At 40.9% G+C, this 20,939-nt stretch overlaps 1 protein-coding gene across 2 annotated transcripts in view; it reads left to right on the top strand.

Annotated features, from left to right (window-relative positions):
- Positions 1 to 20,939, top strand: part of KIAA1328 (KIAA1328 ortholog) — a 175,209-nt gene that overhangs the window by 120,386 nt on the left and 33,884 nt on the right. For both annotated transcript variants that reach the window (XM_072360499.1, XM_072360501.1), the window contains 2 exons: positions 380 to 475; positions 20,075 to 20,259. In XM_072360499.1, the coding sequence (XP_072216600.1) occupies positions 380 to 475; positions 20,075 to 20,259 (281 nt within the window). The remainder of the gene's footprint in view (positions 1 to 379; positions 476 to 20,074; positions 20,260 to 20,939) is intronic.

Here is a 20,939-nt window from a genome sequence, read left to right as displayed (position 1 = left end):
CTCTTCACTGGATAGAAGAAGTTGGGATAATGCATTAAAAACTGAGGATTATCTCTGTACACATAGTTTCAGAAGACACAACCACCGCAAACATTCTATGTTTTGAGCAGCTTATGTGATACCTTTGAGCTCGGGTGTTTATGAAGCGATATTCATAGCCAACGAGGAATGTTTGTTATGGGAAATCTAAGTAAGGAAAGGCACCGTACATCAGTCCACCTTCCAAAACGAGAAGTACACTCGAAAGCATGAAAATAGTTGTGAAAGCTTCTCCATGATTAAGTGCTTTGCTTGTAGACACAAAACAGACCCTATTTGTGGTGAATTTCTGTTGTGGTGATAGGACCAGCTGCATAAACAGCTACCTCTGCTTTTTCAGGTTTAGAGGCCATGTGTCAGGTTCAGGAGATGCGCTCACTGATGAAACACCTGGAGAACTTGCTCTGATGATGAACGGCAACAGCATGGGGCTAAGGTAATTTTTTTCTTCACTTCTAAGTACTTCATAGTGTCAGTGCATCTTCTTGACAGTGTGATATTGGCTGCCAAGTGTATCTGTTCATGTGTTTGTTTCAGATTAAGAACTCTTTTTCCCCAGGAAAAAAAAAAAAATAATAAAAAAAAAATAATCCTTGGCTGTTGAGTTTTATGGGATAAATGTTGAATTATTATTACCCAGAGTTTAGGGGTTGATCTGTGTAGCAGTCTCAGACTGTGCGGATCCCACCTTCAGGACAGTAACCTAGCCTGGACCTACATCAGCCTTTATCTCTGAGATAGAAATGATATGTTTCCAGTGGTGATAGTTGCTTGTTTTTAAAACAGTGTTGCACCTCTGCTCCATTAAAATCAGTGCTAAAATAACTGGAAGTAGAGTTAAGCTAATATTTAGCCCTTTATCTCCATTCTGCAAGCTACTTAAAACTTTAATGAACATATGACTGTATTTTGTTTTGTGTTCTGTCCAGCTATATTTTGTGCTTTCGCTGGGTGAAGAGTCAGGCCTATTAGAAAAACATCAAATTAAAACTGTGGGCTTGACAAGTTTTTCCTCCCACTCTCAAAAATAAACAGCATTGTGTTCTGTGTTTGAACTGTATCTGTTCTTTTGACCCAAGCTTTCTTTTTGGTGCACATGAGGAGCAACTGACCTTTGAGTGGCCCTCTCTTTAATGACAAGAGAAATCTTTAAAATAATAAGCCCTTCTCTCCACTTCTGGTATGATTGTAACAGAAGATATGTTAATTTATTTACAAACTAAGTATTCAGTACTTTATTTTTGTGTTTTTTTGTTGTTTTTTTTTTTAACTTAATTGTTCATGTTTTTCTATTGAGACCCCACTTCACTGAAAGGTGAAGTCAGACAATAGGTAACACTGCTTTCCCTCGAAGAACAGAAGTTTCTAATTTCTTTGGAATGCTTCATTGCAAAAGCAGATGTTTTGTTGCTATGAGTTCCTGACATATCCCTCATTGTATTTTGATGATTTTGTTTTGTTTTCATACAGACTGAAGTGATCCAAGTGCGATCACTCTTAAGAAAAGAGATATAGAGTCATGATATTTATATGCAGTAGCATTAAACCACTGAAGGAAAGATGTAACCTAGAACATCAGCAAGGCTTCTTGGCAACAGATTACCAACAAATGCAAAAATCTACATAGCCTAGCACATAAAATGAGAAAAGCCTGTAATGTTTACAGAATGAGAGTTCCAGCTTTCAGAAAGCTCCCTCTCTTCAGTCCCTTGGTTTAATTTACTGTAATTTTTCAAGGTTAATGTGCTCGTGCAGTCTTAGGTTGGCATACCAGCTGGTTCCTAAGTTTGGCAGCATAACACTTGGAAGTTTTTCTTCCTATATGCCATCTTTGGTTTTGCAAAGGTTACCAGATGAATGCTCTCTAAATAATTTACCCTAATTTTAGGCTGAAAGAGTCTGACAAAGACAAGTTCATTCGTCTTCTTTATGCATTTGGATATGTAAGTGATGTTTTCTTCAGTATAGAGAATGAGTGTGCAAGTGTGTGACTAGGGCTAAGAGAAGAGGCAGAGATAGTAGGAGTGTACTCTTTGTTTTTTAACAGTCTCTTCTTATTTTTCCTTCCTTTCATTGATCTGCCAAATGGTTCGTTTTTATAGCAAATACTATCAGACCTATAATGGAACACAAACACTCTCTGGCTTCCTGTTCACACACAAAGCTCCTCTAGCAAACCTCACAGCATGAAACTTGATTTCAGTCTTAAAATAAGCAAAACTTAGTTTAAAAATCTCCTGATACTTGAAAGGAAGAGGAGGAAGTCCCTTAAAATACTAAAGTTACTGAAGTGAGATATTGGAGTTTAGATGTAAAATAAATAATATAATCAAGAACTGAAAATCATAGTTGTTTTTTTTTTTTTTTTTTATAATTAACAGCTCATTTTGAGGTAATTATCTACAATTACGAAAATTTAATTGCAATTTATTCTCTGCTATCTGTGGGAAGAGTTGTAAGCAAGGGAATGCGCATCACTGCCAGGCATAAATGCTATAGGATGGGTACAAATAATAGAGGAGCCCTTAATGAAAAACAAAAACCAAATAGGAGCATGCAGCTGTGCCAGGCTATTGAAAGGTAATTGTAGTCAGAAATGAGATATGTACTTTAAAAGGCATCTTGTCATCTCCTGTAGGGATTAATTTTTTCCCTGCTTGAAAAAAGCAAAAAAAAGATTTCAGGAGCAAGTACAGTGCAGAGTTTGATTTCTGTTGCAGTTTTTGGTTACAGTGCATTTGTGAAAAGGAAAGCTTCTACCTCAGGGAGTACTACAAACTGTAACCAAATTCCCATTTTCTCTGCTAGCTGTCCCATTATGTTTTCTTCATTAATTGCCAAAGTCATCAAGTGCTGTCCTTCTTCCTCTTTTTGGACTGTCCCAGTATGAATTTGCAGTGCTGTGTTTTTTCTCCACTGTGATTGCTGAGGAGCTGTTGTGAAGAACTGTGTCTGTCCCATTGCCTTTCCTACAGCTGTGCCTGTGCCTGGGACCTGAAGAGTCTTCAGATGCAGATAGGCACAGCAGTCAAAGCAGGCTTTATTGAGAATGGTTTTCGGTAGAGTGCTCCTAAGTGAGTCCACAGCTAATTTTCAGCTGTGGAGATAGTAACGTTTACAATTAATGGCAAGTTGTCTGATTCTCTGTGTAATTTCTTTTGCCCCGGTGTGCAAGATGCTTTAAAAAATTCAAAGTAAAAACATAACCTGATGCATTTGTTTAGCATAAAACAGCCTTTTACAAAACACTTTCCATCTCCCAGGCGCAGATGCTTGGTACATGCTCAAGTACCCACTCCACACGTATTCAGTATGATCAATACCCCCAGCACCTGCTTTTGTGTGTGCTCCTGATGCCTGCATCTGGGAGAGGAATTTTAAAACAAGCTGCTCTTCTCTCCTTTATTTATTCTCAACTTTCGATCAGAGCACTGTGGAAATAAGACGTATTCAACAGCACAAACTCGAGCAGATACGGTTTGCTGCTTTGCAGGTCCCCCTCGCCAGACTTGTGCTGTGTGCCTAAATCTCCATCGACAATGTTCCCTGCTTATCCAATTCTCAGGCTTCTTGTATGGCTCTGCCAGTACAGCTCTGACTGCCTTCTCTCTAACGTGCGTCCGTTCCTTGGATTTCACACAATGCTGCCTCTGCACCTCAACACTGACCTGTGCAAAGCGTTATAAATAGGAGTTGTTGGATACAGCAGCTATCGGAGGGGCTTATAGTTATCTGCAGGCATTCTTTCAATGTATACTACCTGGTTAGAGGATTTCTTTCCCTGAGTATTAAAGGTTTGCAGGTGTAATTTGCCACCTTTAATTTCATTGAAGTCTTTTTATGTTTGCATGCTTCGTTTTTTATCACCCCTGCGGATTTTCTCCAGCTTATATTTTTAGTTAGTTGAAAATAACAAACATGGAACTCAGTAGTACTTCCCCTCTATCTGAATGATCATTGCTATGGTGATAGTCCCAGGAAGGAATGCCATCAAGGGTCTTTCAGGAGATTTTTATGTTTATGATGTAACTATTTTTATTATCTTGTAAGAGAAGGTGGCAGTTACCTTTTGCTCCTTGCTTAGTGCTTTGTTATGTACTGGGTTTCTTGGGTTGGTTGGGTGGTTGTTTGGTTGGGGTTATTTTCTGCAGCTTGTTAGACGTACAAGCATCTTTCTGTGGTGGTGCACAAACACACTTCTGTGTTTTTGTCCTCACGGTCAGTGCAATTAAAGATAAATGCCGGGGAACGCAGACTCGCAGCTCCCCCTGCTGTTCCAGGCACATCCAGGCTGTTTCCTTTGCACCATCCTCTCACATTGCATTGAAAATTAAAATAAAAACTAAACACAACCACGAGGCTCTGCCACCTCTGACCTGACTTGTGCTGTCCCCACTGCTCCAGTTGCTGAAGGGAACTGTTGCTCACGGTGTCAAAATGAGTGTTCTTTTTTATTTCATATTTGGAGTTTCTTGCCAGTTCTTCATGACGGTGCATCACCTCCTGGGAACTCTGGAGGAGAACGTGTCCTCAGTGCCTGAAATGGTTGTTGGCCAAGAGCTTCCTTCAGCTCATCTCTGATCGTCCTCGGTCTCTTGGGGCGCAACTAAGTAGTATTCAGCCAACATTTATGAATGTGATCAACACAATTTGTTGGATTTTTTTTTTTTTTTTCCTAATCTCTTTACTGCTTCAACAGAATGGTGCATTAAATCGGACTGAAATCAACTGTGCTTGCAAATGGCCAATAAAGTCTCTGCGTCTGGAAACTGCTTCCTCACTTGTTAGCATTCCTTTTAATACCTTAGTTACTTCCTTGTTCCAGATTGTTTTATATTGAATTTTGTATCATTTTTAGGTGGGATATTTGCAGAGCAAACACTTGCTTGGCCAGTAGAGAAGGTGCATACCAATCTGCCAGTAGTGCAAATGCTGAATTATTGTGGATATGAGTTCCCCTTTCTCTGGTGGAATTGCCTGGCTATGTATAGGATGAACATCTCTCCAACTGATGCCTGCTGGAATCAATTGTGCCATAACAGATGTGTGTATTCAAAGCTGGACATATATTTTCTTTAGTGCCTCATACAGGCTCTGAAGATAGTAGGTTTTATTGTTCAGGGTGAAGGCTTTTGTTCTCATGTGATGGTTGAAAGCTTATTGATAAACGGGGGGAGTTTTTATATATCAGTATGCATGGTTATATTTGTATATACTTCTAAGGCATTTAGTGGTCTTTGTTGAGCTGGGGAGTGAGGAGCTCATTTCCTCTGACCTGGTTGCTTCACTAATCTAGTGTTCAAGCTTTACTCTGAACTGTGACAATAGGTTGAAGCCGTCTTACATTTACCCTAATTATGCTGATCCTGTTCTCATGATCTGCACATATACTGCACACACATTACGTCCTTACCATTACAGTCCAAAGTAGCCTTCAGCACAAGCCTGAGGCATAATGTGTAAGTGGGAGCTGCTATTGTAAGTGGGTTGGTCCAAAAGGAATGCCTCCTACTTAGTTCTGTGGAAAATACAACAAAGTGCACAATAACACTATTTGATGGAGAAAATTCTCAGCTACAAAACACTGGGTTTTCTATATAGTCACCAACATTAGCTCTGCATTTTCACCTGCAATGAACACGAGCCTGCATGCTGCAGTCATAACAATCTGCCATACGACCACCATCTGCCTGTGACATCACAGACCAACATAACAACGTAGGAGGCATTACTTTTGGAGCAACCCTTGTAGTTTTCTTAGGCAGGTGGAGCTAACCTGTAGCTGAGGTCTTCAAAAAGCACAAGAATTCTGGTGTTGCAAACACCTCTTAGGATGGGATGGCAGTCAGTGAAAACAAGCTTGCTGAGACTTGACTACATTGATATGCTCACAAATCTTGCATTTTCTGCCAGTCTTTCGGATGGGCACGGTTCTGTAATATCACGTATCAGAACTGAAAGCGCCAGGATATTTTTCTTTTCTCTAGGTTAAAATATTTAAAATTCATGTATCTCCTGAAGGAGTTTGTTCCTTGCCAACACTTGCAGACAGTGAGAGACGTTTTTGCAAGTCATTTGCAGATGCCTCCTTTACAGGAAGATGTACACAGTGTTAGTTTGCTGCCTGAATTGAATTTTGAAAATCCGAAACCTATTTTTATAAAGCGGAGCGGGTTGCCTTTTCAGACATACCGTTTAGTTACTTTTTTATTTTTAAGTGTAGTCTTGGATGAAGAGAAAATTATGTTTATTCTACATATTCATATGTTAATCTATACACTCGTATGTCCCAGAAATTTGTGAGTTGGAAAAGTGAAGAAAAATCTTGCGGAGCAAAATGTTCTGGAGTGTAGTTTTAAATTAGGAGATTTTAAACCCACCCGAACAACTTTCACTCCATTTAAAGGCTTATATCAGAACTGATGGGGCAGGACTAAGAACAAAAGCTATTGGTATTACAAAGTTAAGCAAGAAATCCTCTGTACCGTGCTGTTCTGGTCGTGATTGCAGCTGCACTAAGCTAAACCTGCTCCTCCACCCCTCTGGTGACCTTGGCTGTGCTTCAGCACACAGAGAATTGAAGCAAAAGGCAAACTCTAGTAAATATTAGTTTCTGTCACTTGCAGATATACAGACTACATATAAAGATAACGGCATGCGTGCTCGTGCTCCTCTCTAGCTCTTGCCTTCTCTGAAGTGGACTTGGTGTTTATGCAGCTAAATTACTCTGACATAAAACTTTCTGGACCGTGCTGGTGGTTGAGATGAACTCTGCAGCATTGCATAGGTGCTGAGGCTTTGCAGAAGTACCCATTACGTTTGTAACAGTGCTAATTTTTGAGAGCCACGCAGAGAAAACTTTAGATTCAGCTCGGCTGATTTGTTCTTCACACTGCTCCTGCGGTGAAGAGGATTGATTTTTGTGTTTCTTTTGATATTTGGCTTCCTTTCCTCTGGTACTCAATGCTTCAGGCCTTAATCCTTTAACCTTGAATCTGAGCATCAAGGCTTCAGGAGGGATCCGGCCTTTTGATGGAGAGAGAACGTCTTTTGTTGTAGCAAATGGTTGGGAGTGGTGTAAAGTAAGGCAGATCTCCAGACAGTACATATTCCTCTGTTGTGTTAAAAGTCTATAAACAGAGGATGGGTTTAGTGGGGATTATAAATGATGTAGAGGAAGGTGGGGTAGTAGGAGTAATGGAAAAGAGTTAATGACTTTTTCTTTAACATTTCACCAACAACCAGTCTATCATGACAGATGTGTACTGGGTTGCCAAATGCTAGAGTCTGATTTGGGTAACGGTTCAAAGCTCAGCGTGTCGTGGAAATGGCAATGTGGTCCCTGATGGAGCAGGGGAAAAAAAGCTTTTCTGCTTCTCAAAGGGCAGTATTTGTGGAAGCAGATGCTTGCTTTGCCCTACCCAGCATAAAGAACAGTTCTGTGGGCAGCCGGGAGAGTTCGTACTGCTGGATTTTTATAGGATTATTAATTATATGTTATAAGGCAGCTAAGCATGGCATTCCTAACTCGATGAATTCCATTATGAATGGCCTTTTCATATTCTTCATCTCATTATATTAAATGCATGTGACCTGAAGTTTAGCTAAAGTTATTGTTCAGGTTAACTTTCATTTAGCGGTTGCCCTAATTTTAGAAACAGTATGATCTTTAGATTTTATGGAGAGACAGTTTTTTTAGTGCATGTTTTTGCAGCACCATTTTAGATAATTTCTTTTGGATCTAGGTATGAACTTGTGTGAGGTGGCAGGGAAGGGATTTAGTCATTCCTTGATTTGCCTGGAGATTTCCGTACCCATATCCCCGGATGACAACATCCAGTTACACGGATTTGGCTATCATCTCTCTGCCAATAAATCTTAAACCGTCTGCTCTGTTCTGTCTGGTCTTGCATATCTGACTGCCTCCCTGACACATAATCCTGGTTGTTTTGCCTTCAGATCATTCCTAATCTGGCCAAAACAGAACTCCTTACTTTTTTTCTTCAGAATCTCTCTTCACTTCTGATTTTGATAACAGTGCATCCTCTCTGTCACTCAGGCTTGTAACCTCGGGGTCATTCTCCTTCCCAGACGCGTTGGAGTTGCTGACAACGATTGCAACTTCTTTCTCCGTTGCAGCAAAAAACGTACCAGTAGTGTGTCAGCACTTAGAACGCCATATAGCCCTTCATCCTGCACCTTGACTACTGTAAAATCTTCTTTGGCTGCTCCATATTCACATCCTCCCTTCAAAATAAATTATCCAAATCAGTATCTCTGCTGCATATTCAGAGCTTGTCACTGTCACTCCTCTGAAACCCTCCCTCAAAGGCCAGTTGTCCACAGTATCAGTTCACAGGGCTCTGCAGAAAGTCACACTGCCACTTATTTTTTGTTTTCCCTACCATCTCCTCATCTTTACTCTTTCAATTAAGAGAAACTCAACATTTTCTTGTGCAGTGGGAGAACTTGTGACTCTGTAATCCTTCCACATCGCCTAATTTCTTCTGTCTTTTGGACCCATTGAGTTGCAGTTTGTGGTTCCTGCCTCCATCTGTCTGTTCTGACACCGTGGGACCAGTGCTCTTTAATATCTTTATCAGTGACATCGATGATGGAATTTTTGTACCCTCAGCAGGTTTGCTGATGACACCAGGCTGAGTGGTGCGATTGACACAGTGGAAGAAAGGGATGCCATTCTGAGGGACCTCAACAGACTTGAAAGGTGGGCCCAGTTGAATCTAATGAGGTTCAACACAGCAAATTGCAACGTTTTGCACTTGGGCCAGGAGAATCCCAAACATCCACACAGACAGGAAGGAGCAGTAGCCCTGCAGATGGGTCTTGGTGGATGAAAAACTGAATGTGAGCCAGCAGTGTGCTCTTGCAGCTAGGAAAGCAAATGGTATCCTGGGCTCTATCAGAAGAGGTGTGGCCAGCAGGGACAGGGAGGTGATTTTTCCTTTCTACTCTGCTATTGTGAGGCCCCATCTGGAGTACTGCATCCAGGTCTGGAGCTCCCAGTACAAGAAAGACAGAGAGCTGCTGGAAAGGGTCCATAGGAGGGCCACAAGATGTTCAGAGGACTGGAGCACCTACCCTGTGAAGACAGGCTGAGCTTGCTCAGCCTGGAGAAAAGAAGGCCATGGGGGGACGTAATTGCAGCCTTTCAGTACTTAAAGGCAGCCTATAAACAGGAGGGTAGTCAACTCTTTGAAAGGGTGGATAAAAGCAGGACAAGGGGAAATGGTTTTAAGTTGAAGGAGGGAAGATTTAGGTTGCATATCGGGGGAAGATCTTTACTATGAGAGTGGTGAGGTGCTGGAACAGGCTGCCCAGAAAGGCTATGGATGCCACGTCCCTGGTGGTGTTCAATGACAGGCTGGATGGGGGCCCTGGGCAGCCTGGTCTCGTATTAATGTGAGGATTGGTGGCCCTGCTGTGGTGTTGGGGTTGGAGGTTCATGATCCTTGAGGTCCCTTCCAACCCAGGCCATTCTGATTCTGTGATCTTTCTTGTCCTAAAACTTCAAACTCTCTTTTCAGAGTTTCCTATGAGTTTCAAACTAAATAATCTCTTCACTTACAAGGATGGTCTCTGCCCATCAAATGGTCAATCAAAATGGTCGATGCATGACTGAATATGAGCCGACAGTGTGCCCAGGTGGCCAAGAGGGCCAACAGCATCCTGGCCTGTATTAGAAATAGTGCGGCCAGCAGGAGCAGAGAGGTGATCATCCCCCTGAACTCAGCTCTGGTGAGGCCGCATCTTGAGTATTGTGTTCAGTTTTGGGCTCCTCACTACAAGAAAGACATTGAGGCCCTGGAACGTGTTCAGAGAAGGGCAACAAAACTGAAGAGGGGTCTGGAGCACAAGTCTTATGAGGAGCAGCTGAGGGAGCTGGGATAGTTTAGCCTGGAGAAGAGGAGGCTCAAGGGAGACCTCATTGCACTCCACAACTTCCTGAAGGGAGGTTGTGATGAGGAGGGGTTTGACCTCTTCTCCCAGGCAACAAGCAGGACCTGAGGAAATAGCCACAAGTTGTACCAGAGGAGGTTTAGATTAGATATAAGGAAATACTTTTTCTCTCAGAGTGTGGTCAGGCACTGGAATGGCTGCACAGGGAGGTGTTGGGGTCGCCATCCCTGGCAGTGTTCAGGAGGTGTCTGGATGTGGAGCTATCAGGTGTGGTTTAGTGGATTGTTGTAGCTACAGTAATGGGAGGATGGTTGGGCTAGATGATCTTGTAGGTCCTTTCCAACCTTGTGATTCTGTGATTCTGTGATGATATCTAAGGACTGACTGAGGGCAGTATTATAATTTAACTGAAATGATACATTATCACCTTTGAGAGCAGAAAAGCTTATGTATTGCTTCTGGAACACGCAAGTTCGAAACAAAACAATATTCAAGTATCTTTAGTTGTCTGTCAATAATGTCAGGCTTTGTCTCTTTATGTAACTACATGCCCTTCTGTTTGATCAATGCCTCGTTAATCCTTTTTTTCTTTTTAACTCTGTGCTCCTTTAATCTGCATCTATGTCTTGCATCCTTTCTGAGAAAGTAATGTCTCTGAGAGGAAGGCTAAATTTATACACCAGCTTTAGATGCAGAAGGGCTGAGATGGCCAGGCAACACAAATAGATGCAAGCCTCTGAAAACACACCTCACAGTGTCAGAGTGATACTGATGGCAGCAACTCTGGACAGACATTTCCAAAGAGATTCTAACAAACTTTTACAGAGGCAGACTTCCAAAAGATAAGTTCAATTTGTTTCTTTTGATTGGTAAAATATAAGCTAGGATTTATTTGCCAGTGGAAGCTGTGTGATGACAGGAGAAGTTGGTATCTGACTTAACAAAAGTACAGAGCTTGCAAGGTCTTGCCAATGTCTTTTCCCCTGGATATTAGATATCAGAGCATTCATCTTGCTGAATGATTCTAAAAGAGCTGTTCACCTCTTAGAGAAACAGTGATTTCTGTCTGGTTTAAATTTAGTTATGTCTGTTTATTTCCTGAATTTGCAAACACATAAAAAGTGTTAAATCTGCTCAATAAACACCATGGTTAAGTCAGTGTTCAGTGGTGCTGGCACATTCACATAAAATCCCTGTTTTAAAAGGAAATTTTCAGTGCATGTTTGTTTGTTTCTGTGGGTGGCAGGTCATGGTTTTTAGAGCTGTATGCCATCAGGTAAGCATCTCAGTCTGTATTGTGATTGCAATAGGTAGCTGACTTTGCTATCACTATCAAGTACAGTCTGAGAAATAAGTAACTTCTATGGATTCAAAGCAGTGTAAGTGGCCAGAAGCGATTTTCTTTTTAACTTTACCATGAGCTGGTTGGTCCAATTGACATCTGTTGGATATGGTAACCCACTAGTCAGAGGAAACTCCAAAGTATAATTTCTCTATTTACTTCTCTTTGAATATAAGACTTATTTATTTATTTATTTATTTTATTTATTTTTTTAAAGCAGATCAATAAACAATCTCAGTGTTTTCATTTTAGTAAGCAATATAATATAGATGAGTACTAGTGCAGTAGTAAATCATTAATATACTACTTAATCATAGAATGACTATGTCCCACGGATGTGATTTAATCATGAAAAAAAAGGCCAGTGAAGTGCATGGATCAGGATGGGCGTTTCCAACAGAAATGGGATAGCGTATGACAGCATTTTAAAAGATCCTTGTATGAGAACATCTGGGGCACCATGTTAAAAAACAGGGCTGGGACTCATTGGGAGGGCTTTAAACTAGGTCTCATGGGGCCTGGGGGAGATAGTGAGCCTTCCCATGATAAGGTGTGGGACGGCATAGCCAGACTAGAGGGATGCGGTGCTAGCAGGGGCCTTAAAGGACTGTCTGCCTCAAGAGGTGCTGTCAACACTGCGGCATGTATGAAATCCTATGATGATGAGGCAGTGGCTGCTTGGGCACTGCTACAGGCAGTTCAGAAGAGACAGTCAATGAACGAGGAGAACGGCTGTTGCTATCTACATCTGAAAAGGAATAAAATGTGAACAGCTGTCCCTAAAGAATAGTTATGAGCAAGTCAAAAGCCTGTGGGTGACAGTTTGGGACCAGGGCAGCAAAGGGAGCCTTGTGATCAGCGTCTTCTACAGGCCACCTTCAGGCAGAGCCTGTTGATGAGGCCTTCTACTTCCAGCGACAGGAGGCAGTTGTCCTGCTGGGAGACTACAACCACCCAAACATCTGCTGGAAAAGTAGGATGGTGATCTGTGGGCATAGTAAGGTCTGTGGTGATAGTACAAGGGGAAATGGCTTAAAGCGTAAACCAAGTAGATTTAGGTTAGATATAAGGGAAAAGTCTTTTAGAGTGAGGGTAGGGAGGCACTAGAACATGTTGCCCAGGGATGTGGTTGATGCTCCGTCCCTGGAGACTTTCAAGATGAGGCAACCTTGGGCAACCTGATCTAACTGTGGTGTCCCTGTTTGTTACGGAGGAGTTAGACTAGATGATCTTTAAATGTTCCTTCTTACTCTAAGGGTTCTATGATTCTGTGTAGAGTTATTGCTGCAGAAATAGCCGTATTCTAACGCATTGTTTGGATGGCTATATAAAACAGAAGTGAAAGAACATGAAGTTTATGTTTGGTTGGGAGAGCCAGTGTGAAGGAAGCATCATGTTAGGGCTGTGCCTTGCACCCAGCTTGTGCTCCAACACTGAGCCTCTGGTGGCTTTGCAGAGTACGAACAGCATTAGAGCCTTCAGACAACTGATTTGCTGGTCCGAAGATTTGTTAAGCTGCATCAGTAAAAAATCTATATAATCCTATCACAATCTGTGCTTAAAATGCTTGATTTAATCATCATGCAACACAGGTAAAAATGATTAGAATAAGAGGACAGATTTTGTGTGTATGCGTAGTGCTTTGTAATGCCTGTACAGAGGAGTGCAATCTTAAATATTTGTTGGTCTAATTAGGTACCTCTTCAAAATGTCTTGTCAGTAGAACACTTTGAAAAGCTTCTGAGTGCCTGCTTTCCTGCTCCTAGAGTTTCTTTCCTTTGCTGTACTGTTACTTGTCTTCAGCAAATGGTCGTTCTGTGATGTGATGCATGGGCAGAAAAAATCCTGCTTATTTACTGTGAGGTCCTGTTGTCACCACCTACTAGCTTGCCAGAAACTTATATGGAGGAGATACGGCAAATCAGTGAAGGAAGCACAAGAACTCTTGGAATGAGCAGGTGGTTGCTGACACACTCAGCCTGAGTCCTGCAGCAGCCCCGAGCAACCTGATCTAGCAGTAGATGTCCCTGTACATTACAGGCAAGTTGGATGAGATGACCTTTAAGGGTCCCTTCCAACTCAATTCTATGATTGCATGATTCCAGTCTGTTTTGCTGTGCAGACCGTTGACTGTAAGAACTTCTTCTGGGTGAGCCAAGTTCAGTAGCGACAATGCAGTGTTCATCTGTGTCTATCACAACCAAACTGCACTCTCATTTTGGGGGTGTTTGTTCAGAAGATGGGTTGCATTTTGCTTTTTGATGGGTACCTTGTGAATGGGGCTGGCTCTCAACCAAACAATAGTCATTCTGGTTAAGGCACTCTGATTGTGATTCTCCTACTTGAAGGAGAGAGTTATGCAGTTTGATCTACTGGAGAAGTTTGGACTCAGTTCAGAAACTTTATTTGTCCTAAACAGGCTTTTGCATCATTCCTTATGGTACTTTCACTGGTGACAGCTAGGCAGGCTTTTCTGATATATACAGACACTGTTTTGAAGGATTGTTTTTATACCTATGACTTGACATTTACATGACTTTCTTTTGTGAAGTCTGACAGCACTGCTTGCTGGAACGACAGCTGCTCTACTCTGCTCTATAAGAAAGGCCAAACACGCAATCACAGCATTTTGTCCTGTTAAGCTTTGCCAGTCTGCTTTTTGTGGGCATACCCCTATAATCGTCTGAAAACCTTTATGTTTGAATTTTCTGTGGATTCGGAGATTAAGAGAGAAAGTGATCAGAGCTCATTTCAATGTTTATTAGCGGAACTGTAGAAGCAGTGTAGGAAGGGTGCTGGTGGGAAGTTGGAGCATAAGCTAACTTCAAGCAGAACAAGGACAGATCTTAAAAGGAAAGGCGTGAATATAATTTTAGGAGGAATTTCGCTTAGTACTTCCTACAAACAGACCTTAACTGTGTATATTAAGCAAAATCCTGACTTCATTGAAGATAAGGGCAGTATTCTGATTGATTCATTGAGGCCAGGCTTTCACCTATGGCTGGTATAATCTAATAGGTCATTGATAATTAAGAGCATATGCAGCCTCAATTCTTGCTAGTGGAGTTAAATGTCTGAGTACCAGTCACTGAAGGAGTAGGGAAGAAACTGGTCTCTGAAAGAATGCTCTGGAGAAGCTGTGCTATGGATTACATTACCCTGGTAGAACTTGTACACGAGAAGTATTCTTGTCCATATGACTCCTCCAAGATGAGGAGAAATGTAAACCAAATGCAGTAGGTTCAAGACTGATGGTTCAACAGAAAGAAACAGCAGAAACCTGTTGCAGTCTTCCAGATACATTACTGGATTCAGGGATACTGGACCTGAAAAGGACTGTAAGGTCTGGATATACTGTGTGCATAACAGTATGTAGGTTGTAGGCAATCACTGTGTATTTTCCATGACGAAAAAATCTTCAGTCACACAGACAGGTTTGATAATACTATATTGCAAATACAGAACTGCCCTTACCTGCTGAGGTGTTGCCCTATTTGTCTCTGACTTCTGTCTTCTACCTTGAGAAATCCTTAGGAAAGGAGTTGGACTCTGTCTTGAAGATCTCCAAAGTATAAATGAATGTGCTTTCTAGGAAGGAAATCAGCTGTTTCTTATTAACATGCAGTGGATCCCAGCAGTGTCATTAACATGCTGATACATCTAACATGAGCTTCAAAATGCCAGGTTTCATAATTGGGCCATGAAATCTCACTCTAGGCTTGAATATGGTCTTCAAGATCTGTATTAGAACAGGATATTTTCCTACTTTTTAAAGGAAAGGAGGAGAAAATGTTAAGCTTCAGTTTTTTTCAAACACTCGGCTTCCATATGAAACAGGCTATAGATTTTTAGAGGTGTTTTGAAGGCTGTTGATCTCCTGACATGAACAGATTGCTTTTGTCATGAGGAATGCAAGGGTGATGGCATTCAGTGGTGAGAGACTGGCCTGAAGTCCTTGCTGTGCTTCTCCTCACCTGCAACACTGCTAGCTCTTTTCCAGCTCTACTCACCCCACAGAAATCACAAAAGAAGTGAACATCCCACCTTTCTCCCACATGCTCTGTGGCTTTTACACCTTGACATGCTTCTGCTTCAGAAAAGTGGGCAGGATGTTCCCGCAGAAGAGGATTTCATGTTGCAGGTGGAGATGCTCCAACGAGGGCCTTAAGTTCTACCTCTTGTCAGGATTTTCCTCATGACTAGCTTTATGAAGACACACACAGACTATATATCTGTTTAATTTCACTGATTAAGAAACTATTTTCAGAAGTCTTATTTTCTTAGTGTTTGCAAGTTGTCTCCAGTTCTCTTCTTCTTCTGCTTACCCAGTTACTGTCCAGGGTCAATTCTTCCTTACCACATCTGCTTCTTGCCTTCTTTGCTTTGTGAATGAGGGTAATCTCATCCTGCTCTACCTGATGTTTTATCAAGGCAACAACAACAACAAAACACTTCAGAAATATGAGGCACTTGGATGTTCTGGAAATGGGAGCTTATGTGGAGTAGAGTTACATGGTACACTTGACAAGAGTGACTAAGTTGTGACTGAACAGAAGACCACTCAAGTTTCTTCTAAGGGACACTCATCTAAGCTCTACAGACCTACTTTTCTTCCAGCAAGTATTTTTTAATTGCCATGAGGACAACCAGCTTGCCCAAAAGTCCCGCTTTGGAACCAGTGGCTTTCAAAGCTGTGCTCTGATAACTTGATTTAAACTGATCTAAATCCAGACTCAAAACGAACTGTCACCTCCTTTGTCCCAACACTTTTGACACTGTTGCTTTCTGTTGAGCTGACTTAGGAGGCTGATTTGGCCGGAAACTCTCTCAGCCAAAGGGATGGGGTAGGGAGGAAAAAATAACTTTCAGACTGTTTATCCAACTGCATCTGAAATGGCAATGCAGGTTCCAGCTATAAAAACGTATTGCTTGGATCCGTCTACTTGTCACCAGTTTTGCATCATTAAGTGTTACGCACTCTTGGCCTGATATAGTTGCAGCAGATTGCACACATGAACTGTTAATTATTTTATTTTTAAAACAGAAATTGCAGAACAGGAAAATAATATCCCAACATGTTTGCTTTTGGAGCTGACTTATCACAGCAATCTGTTAGTTTGATAATGGTTAAACTGTCAAGCCCTTGTCTCAACAGGGAGCAGCAGAGTACCATTAAGGCAGCCATCTGTTGAACATATATACTGGAGGCATGAATTGCCTTGCATTTTGGTTTTCTGACTAGTTATAACATAGTTGTGTTCTCTGGATACCACTGATCTGCACTGAAAAATGCATGGAAAGATCAGAGTTCAGTGAAAGGTGAGAAAGCAAATTCGATGAATGGGAACCTGTCAGATGATCGCTAGCTACAGAGTAGGGAAGAAATTAAACCTCTTGGGTGCACACAGGCTGATGGTGAATGCTACTCTGTGGCAAAAGTCTTAGCTGCTTCAGTTGCTTAGCAATTCAACAGATCTGTAAAATTCCACTTGCAGACCAAGGCTACCATTACGTTGGATTGATTCATTAAGATGAGTAGCTAAAACAAGTTAAATTCTATCCGAGTTTTCCTGCATTAATTTAAAAATTAATTTAGTTGGCTCTAAATGGACATTTGTTTTAGTATCTTGAAGAACTGACTTTCCTCTATTGAAGCAGAATAATGTATCTATATTGTGCTCTAACTTGAACAGTACATAAAGATTAGTAAATAAGACCCCATTAAAAATACTTATAATGTAAGTAACATGGGTCCCAATAGCCTTTCTAATGTCCATTAATGCTTATTCTGAGGATCAGAGCTCATTTTACTGAGCCATTTAGTCAAACCGTGTGATTATTTAGAAAGTTAATTCATGCATACTAAAATCTAGCTTAAGTAATGCAGAGGGTAGGAGGTAAAACTCTATGGAGACGATAGTCCTTTTTGTTATTTAATGATCAGCCATAATTAACTTGCAAATTTGAAATAATTAGAACAAATTAAAGGTATTTAACTTTGCCTCCCTAAAGAAAAATTCAAATTGCACCAAATGCAGCTTTAAATTATTCAAGTCTCAGAGGTCTGTGCTGGGTTTTTTTACAATGCCTTTTCTATGATGAGAATACCAATCTGCTTTTTGTCAGAAAGCATCCTATCAAGTAATTGTTCTTTGTGTCTAATAAATGACAGCTATTCTTCTTTGTAAAAGTATTTCAGTCTCTGAAGACTACATCAGCATTTCCATGGCATTTTAATTCAATAAAACAAAAGGTTAATGTTTTTCTACTTTTTAAGGAATGCAAATACTAGCAGTATTCAGGAGGTCCTGAATGACATTTAAAATTTGCCATTCACGCTCAGCAGGGATATCGCGATATGAGGCACAGACAAAATGGGAAAATGCTCAAGGTGTGTCCTCCTTTGTTGGTGATGCACTTCAATATTCATAAGGAGGCAGTAATGCTGAGTCTCGCTTCTCTTCTGATGATGCCACCTTACAACTCCTGCCTTAGTATGCAGGCTAGGTGGGTTAGGAAGGTCTTCATTCAGACAGGCTTCTCTGTTGTGTAGTCTTGGGAAATGCTTTGACAATTCATCGGATAACATGGCGTCCTTTGTTAATCCTACTAACCAATCACCTTTTAGTTTTTTTTTTTTCCTTCCATTTTTATGTGTCATTGATTATTGACTTTTTTTCTGTATCTCTCAACGTTGTCCCTTTTCCTCCTTGGAACGACATTTCTCATATTGTCATTTCAAGTTTTGACTCCGCATCCTTACTTGAACAGAACTTTATTGTCAGCCTTCTTTAATCAACTTTTGAAGAACCACGCTCTAATTCACTGTTTAGTGAGCTATAAATGCAAATATGTTTGCTTTTGTTATTTTCTTGTAAGTTAGCATCTGCAGCTTCCTCTTGGCACGCGTTTCTGTTTGAATTCCCACTGACATAGCATTATTTCAACCAAAAAGCTGTTGTTTTTCAGATGACCACATAAGATGTATAGATATACAGCAGAGTAATTGCTTCCTTCTTTACACAACAAGGGTCACTCTTCATCAAGACCATCACTCATGATTTTAAAGTGTTAATCATTAAGAATCAGACAAATAAAGTACTAAGTCCCGTATGATCAGAGAAATCTGGTCAATGGTTACACCTTTAAGCCTCCTTAAGTGGTTATTAGGGTCCAAACCCACCTGTGGCTGTACTCTCAGTTGCAGGAATTTGTAGATTAATCATTGCATAGAATTCAAATAAGATACTAAATTAGCCTACCATTAATTTTAAAACCACTTCGCAATGTTATTAAGTCACCATGCAGCTTGAAACCCTAAAGTAAATGGAGGTTATTTGGAGAAGTTTTATCCAACACTTCAGCCACTTATTATGGGTCATGAGCCATTATGTAATGCTCTGCATTAATAATACAGGGGAAATACTAATTGTCAAACAGGCGCAGTGGACCCTGTTGAACAGTGACTTTTACAGCACGCTGATTTGAAACTTTTTAGTTATCATTTCCTGATGAGAACACTGGATATCTGCTTTCTTTTTCTTTTATTATTATTATTTTTTTTCCCTTGGATATACACTAACTTCAGTAATATAAGCTCTTATGTAAACGATTCTGTGAATCATCCTCTATAAAACTGTATCCCAAATAATGCAAACCTAGTAGCAGTCTTTAAGTTATCCGTACAAAATTGGTACTTAAACAGGAAAAAAGATTTGTATAATCTTCTGCTAACTTAGGAAAGCTGGATGTCAGTCCCATGCTTGCAAACAGAGTGCTATAATCTTGAGATGAACTCCATTCCTTCCTGTGGATAATCCAAAGGTTTTAAAAATATTTTTAATTGCTTTCTTTAACTGCATGAGAGTGATGGGTGTAATGACGTATAAATGTTGGGAAACCTTGTTTAAAGCGAGGAGCAGAGCAGAATTTGAAAGCAGTCTGTTGCCTTTACTTAGAGAAAGGTGGTCTCAATGACCTGTCTTCCCCAAATGTTTTCTGATTGCGTGTGTCTGCAGGGACTGAAATCATGCTTTCTCTATGTCATCAAATTTGCATCCTTGCTCTGTTTGTGGAATGCTTAAAATCTAGTGCAGGAGACCTTCATGGAACATGCAGTCCATTGCATTTTCTGGCTTTCTCTTTCCTTACTTTCTACCTCATCTGTTGCACTTGCTACAGCAGATTCTCTCCCTACTGCTCATTCATACATTTGCTGTCCTGCTCAGAATTATCTCTGTTGTTTCAGCTCACAACTTCTTGTCTCTCATCCATTTTCTTTTTCCTTTAATCAATGTATCATCTCCTTCCCTTTTGCAAGCCATGACTCCAGTTTTCTCCTGTTTGATTTTTCTCTATTTCCCCTTTTTCCTAGCAAAGCGAGCATTTCTTATAACATTTTTTTTTCTTTTAACCTTACTCAACCATGCTGGGCAAAATCCTCACTGTATCTTCATCCCACTTGTCCTGTTCTAAACGCTCAGAAAATCCAAGACCCAATGCTTTTGGGAACATTCCAAATACTGCGAAACTCCAAACAGAATCGTCAGACTGCTGCCAGCTGCTGATAACCAATGACTCCCATGGAAGTTAAAGTAGCTGGTAACCTAACCCTTCAATCCTTAGGCATCCTGCCTTCAGAAACTGTAAATGGATTGAGCAGGAGCTCAACCAGCACCATGGCTGTTATGCTTCTGGGGGAGGAGGTGTTAAAGAGTTTGTGCAGTGTTAAAGAGGTCGATATCATGTAGCCATGTCACCTTTCTTTCCTCTCAGTGTACCGGTGTCAAAACGTGAAGATTGTGATCCCAGGACACCACCAGTGAGCAAAGCCCCCAGAACATCACAGAGCAGTGGTGGGAGCAGCTCAGGGAAGAAGATGGCTGGTTTTGGTGCAAATGTGGAAGATAGGCCAGCCCTTCTGGTGCAGGCCAAGAGGGAAGGCAGCAAGTCAAGGAAAGGTAAGAGAAAGTGTACTGTATTGCAGGGCCATGATTGCGCTGATGGCTTTTAGAAATTGTATATGTGTTCAAGAGAAGATCAGCAAAATGCACAATTAGAGGGAGAAGATTGCAAGTTGCTTAAAACAACCCAAGAGAAGCTAGCTACGTTCAAAGTAAAAACACAGAAAACCTTGTAAATAACAAGTGATCTTCTTGGTTGGTGTTCCTGATAAAAGAGAAAAGAATAGCCCTTTAATCTCAAAAAGCTGCTTCAACAATTCTTTTTCCTTTCCCAGCAAGCAGAGAATAAGTGCAGCGAGGCTTGTTCTTGAAATGTAATCTTCTTCACATTCTTTTCCTCCCCAAGTAATGGCTCCACCATTACAACCTGATATTTTGCCACACAGGGATGTCTGTACTGCTAGAATCTATCCTGCTCTTAGCTTAGTACCTCTACTTAAGGAGCAGAGAAAGCTTTCTTTCTCAGGAAAAGAATGTGTCGGGCACAAAAGCAGCTTGGATGTTTCACTGCCGAGCCTTGAACATAATCCTTGGTTCAATTATGAGCTACCTTTCCCCCCCCCCCCCACCCCTTAACTTGTCAGCCATTTGCTGTATATGTCAGCATAAAAATAAAGAAAATGGCAAAATGAGAAGAAATGTGGTGCAGTTCTCAAAGGAACAAATAACTTGTGTTA

The sequence above is a fragment of the Excalfactoria chinensis genome, chromosome Z (genome assembly GCF_039878825.1).
Source record: "Excalfactoria chinensis isolate bCotChi1 chromosome Z, bCotChi1.hap2, whole genome shotgun sequence".
NCBI lineage: Eukaryota > Metazoa > Chordata > Aves > Galliformes > Phasianidae > Excalfactoria > Excalfactoria chinensis.
The sequence above is the reverse complement of the archived record's forward strand: the minus strand, read 5'-3'. Positions and strand labels throughout refer to the sequence as shown.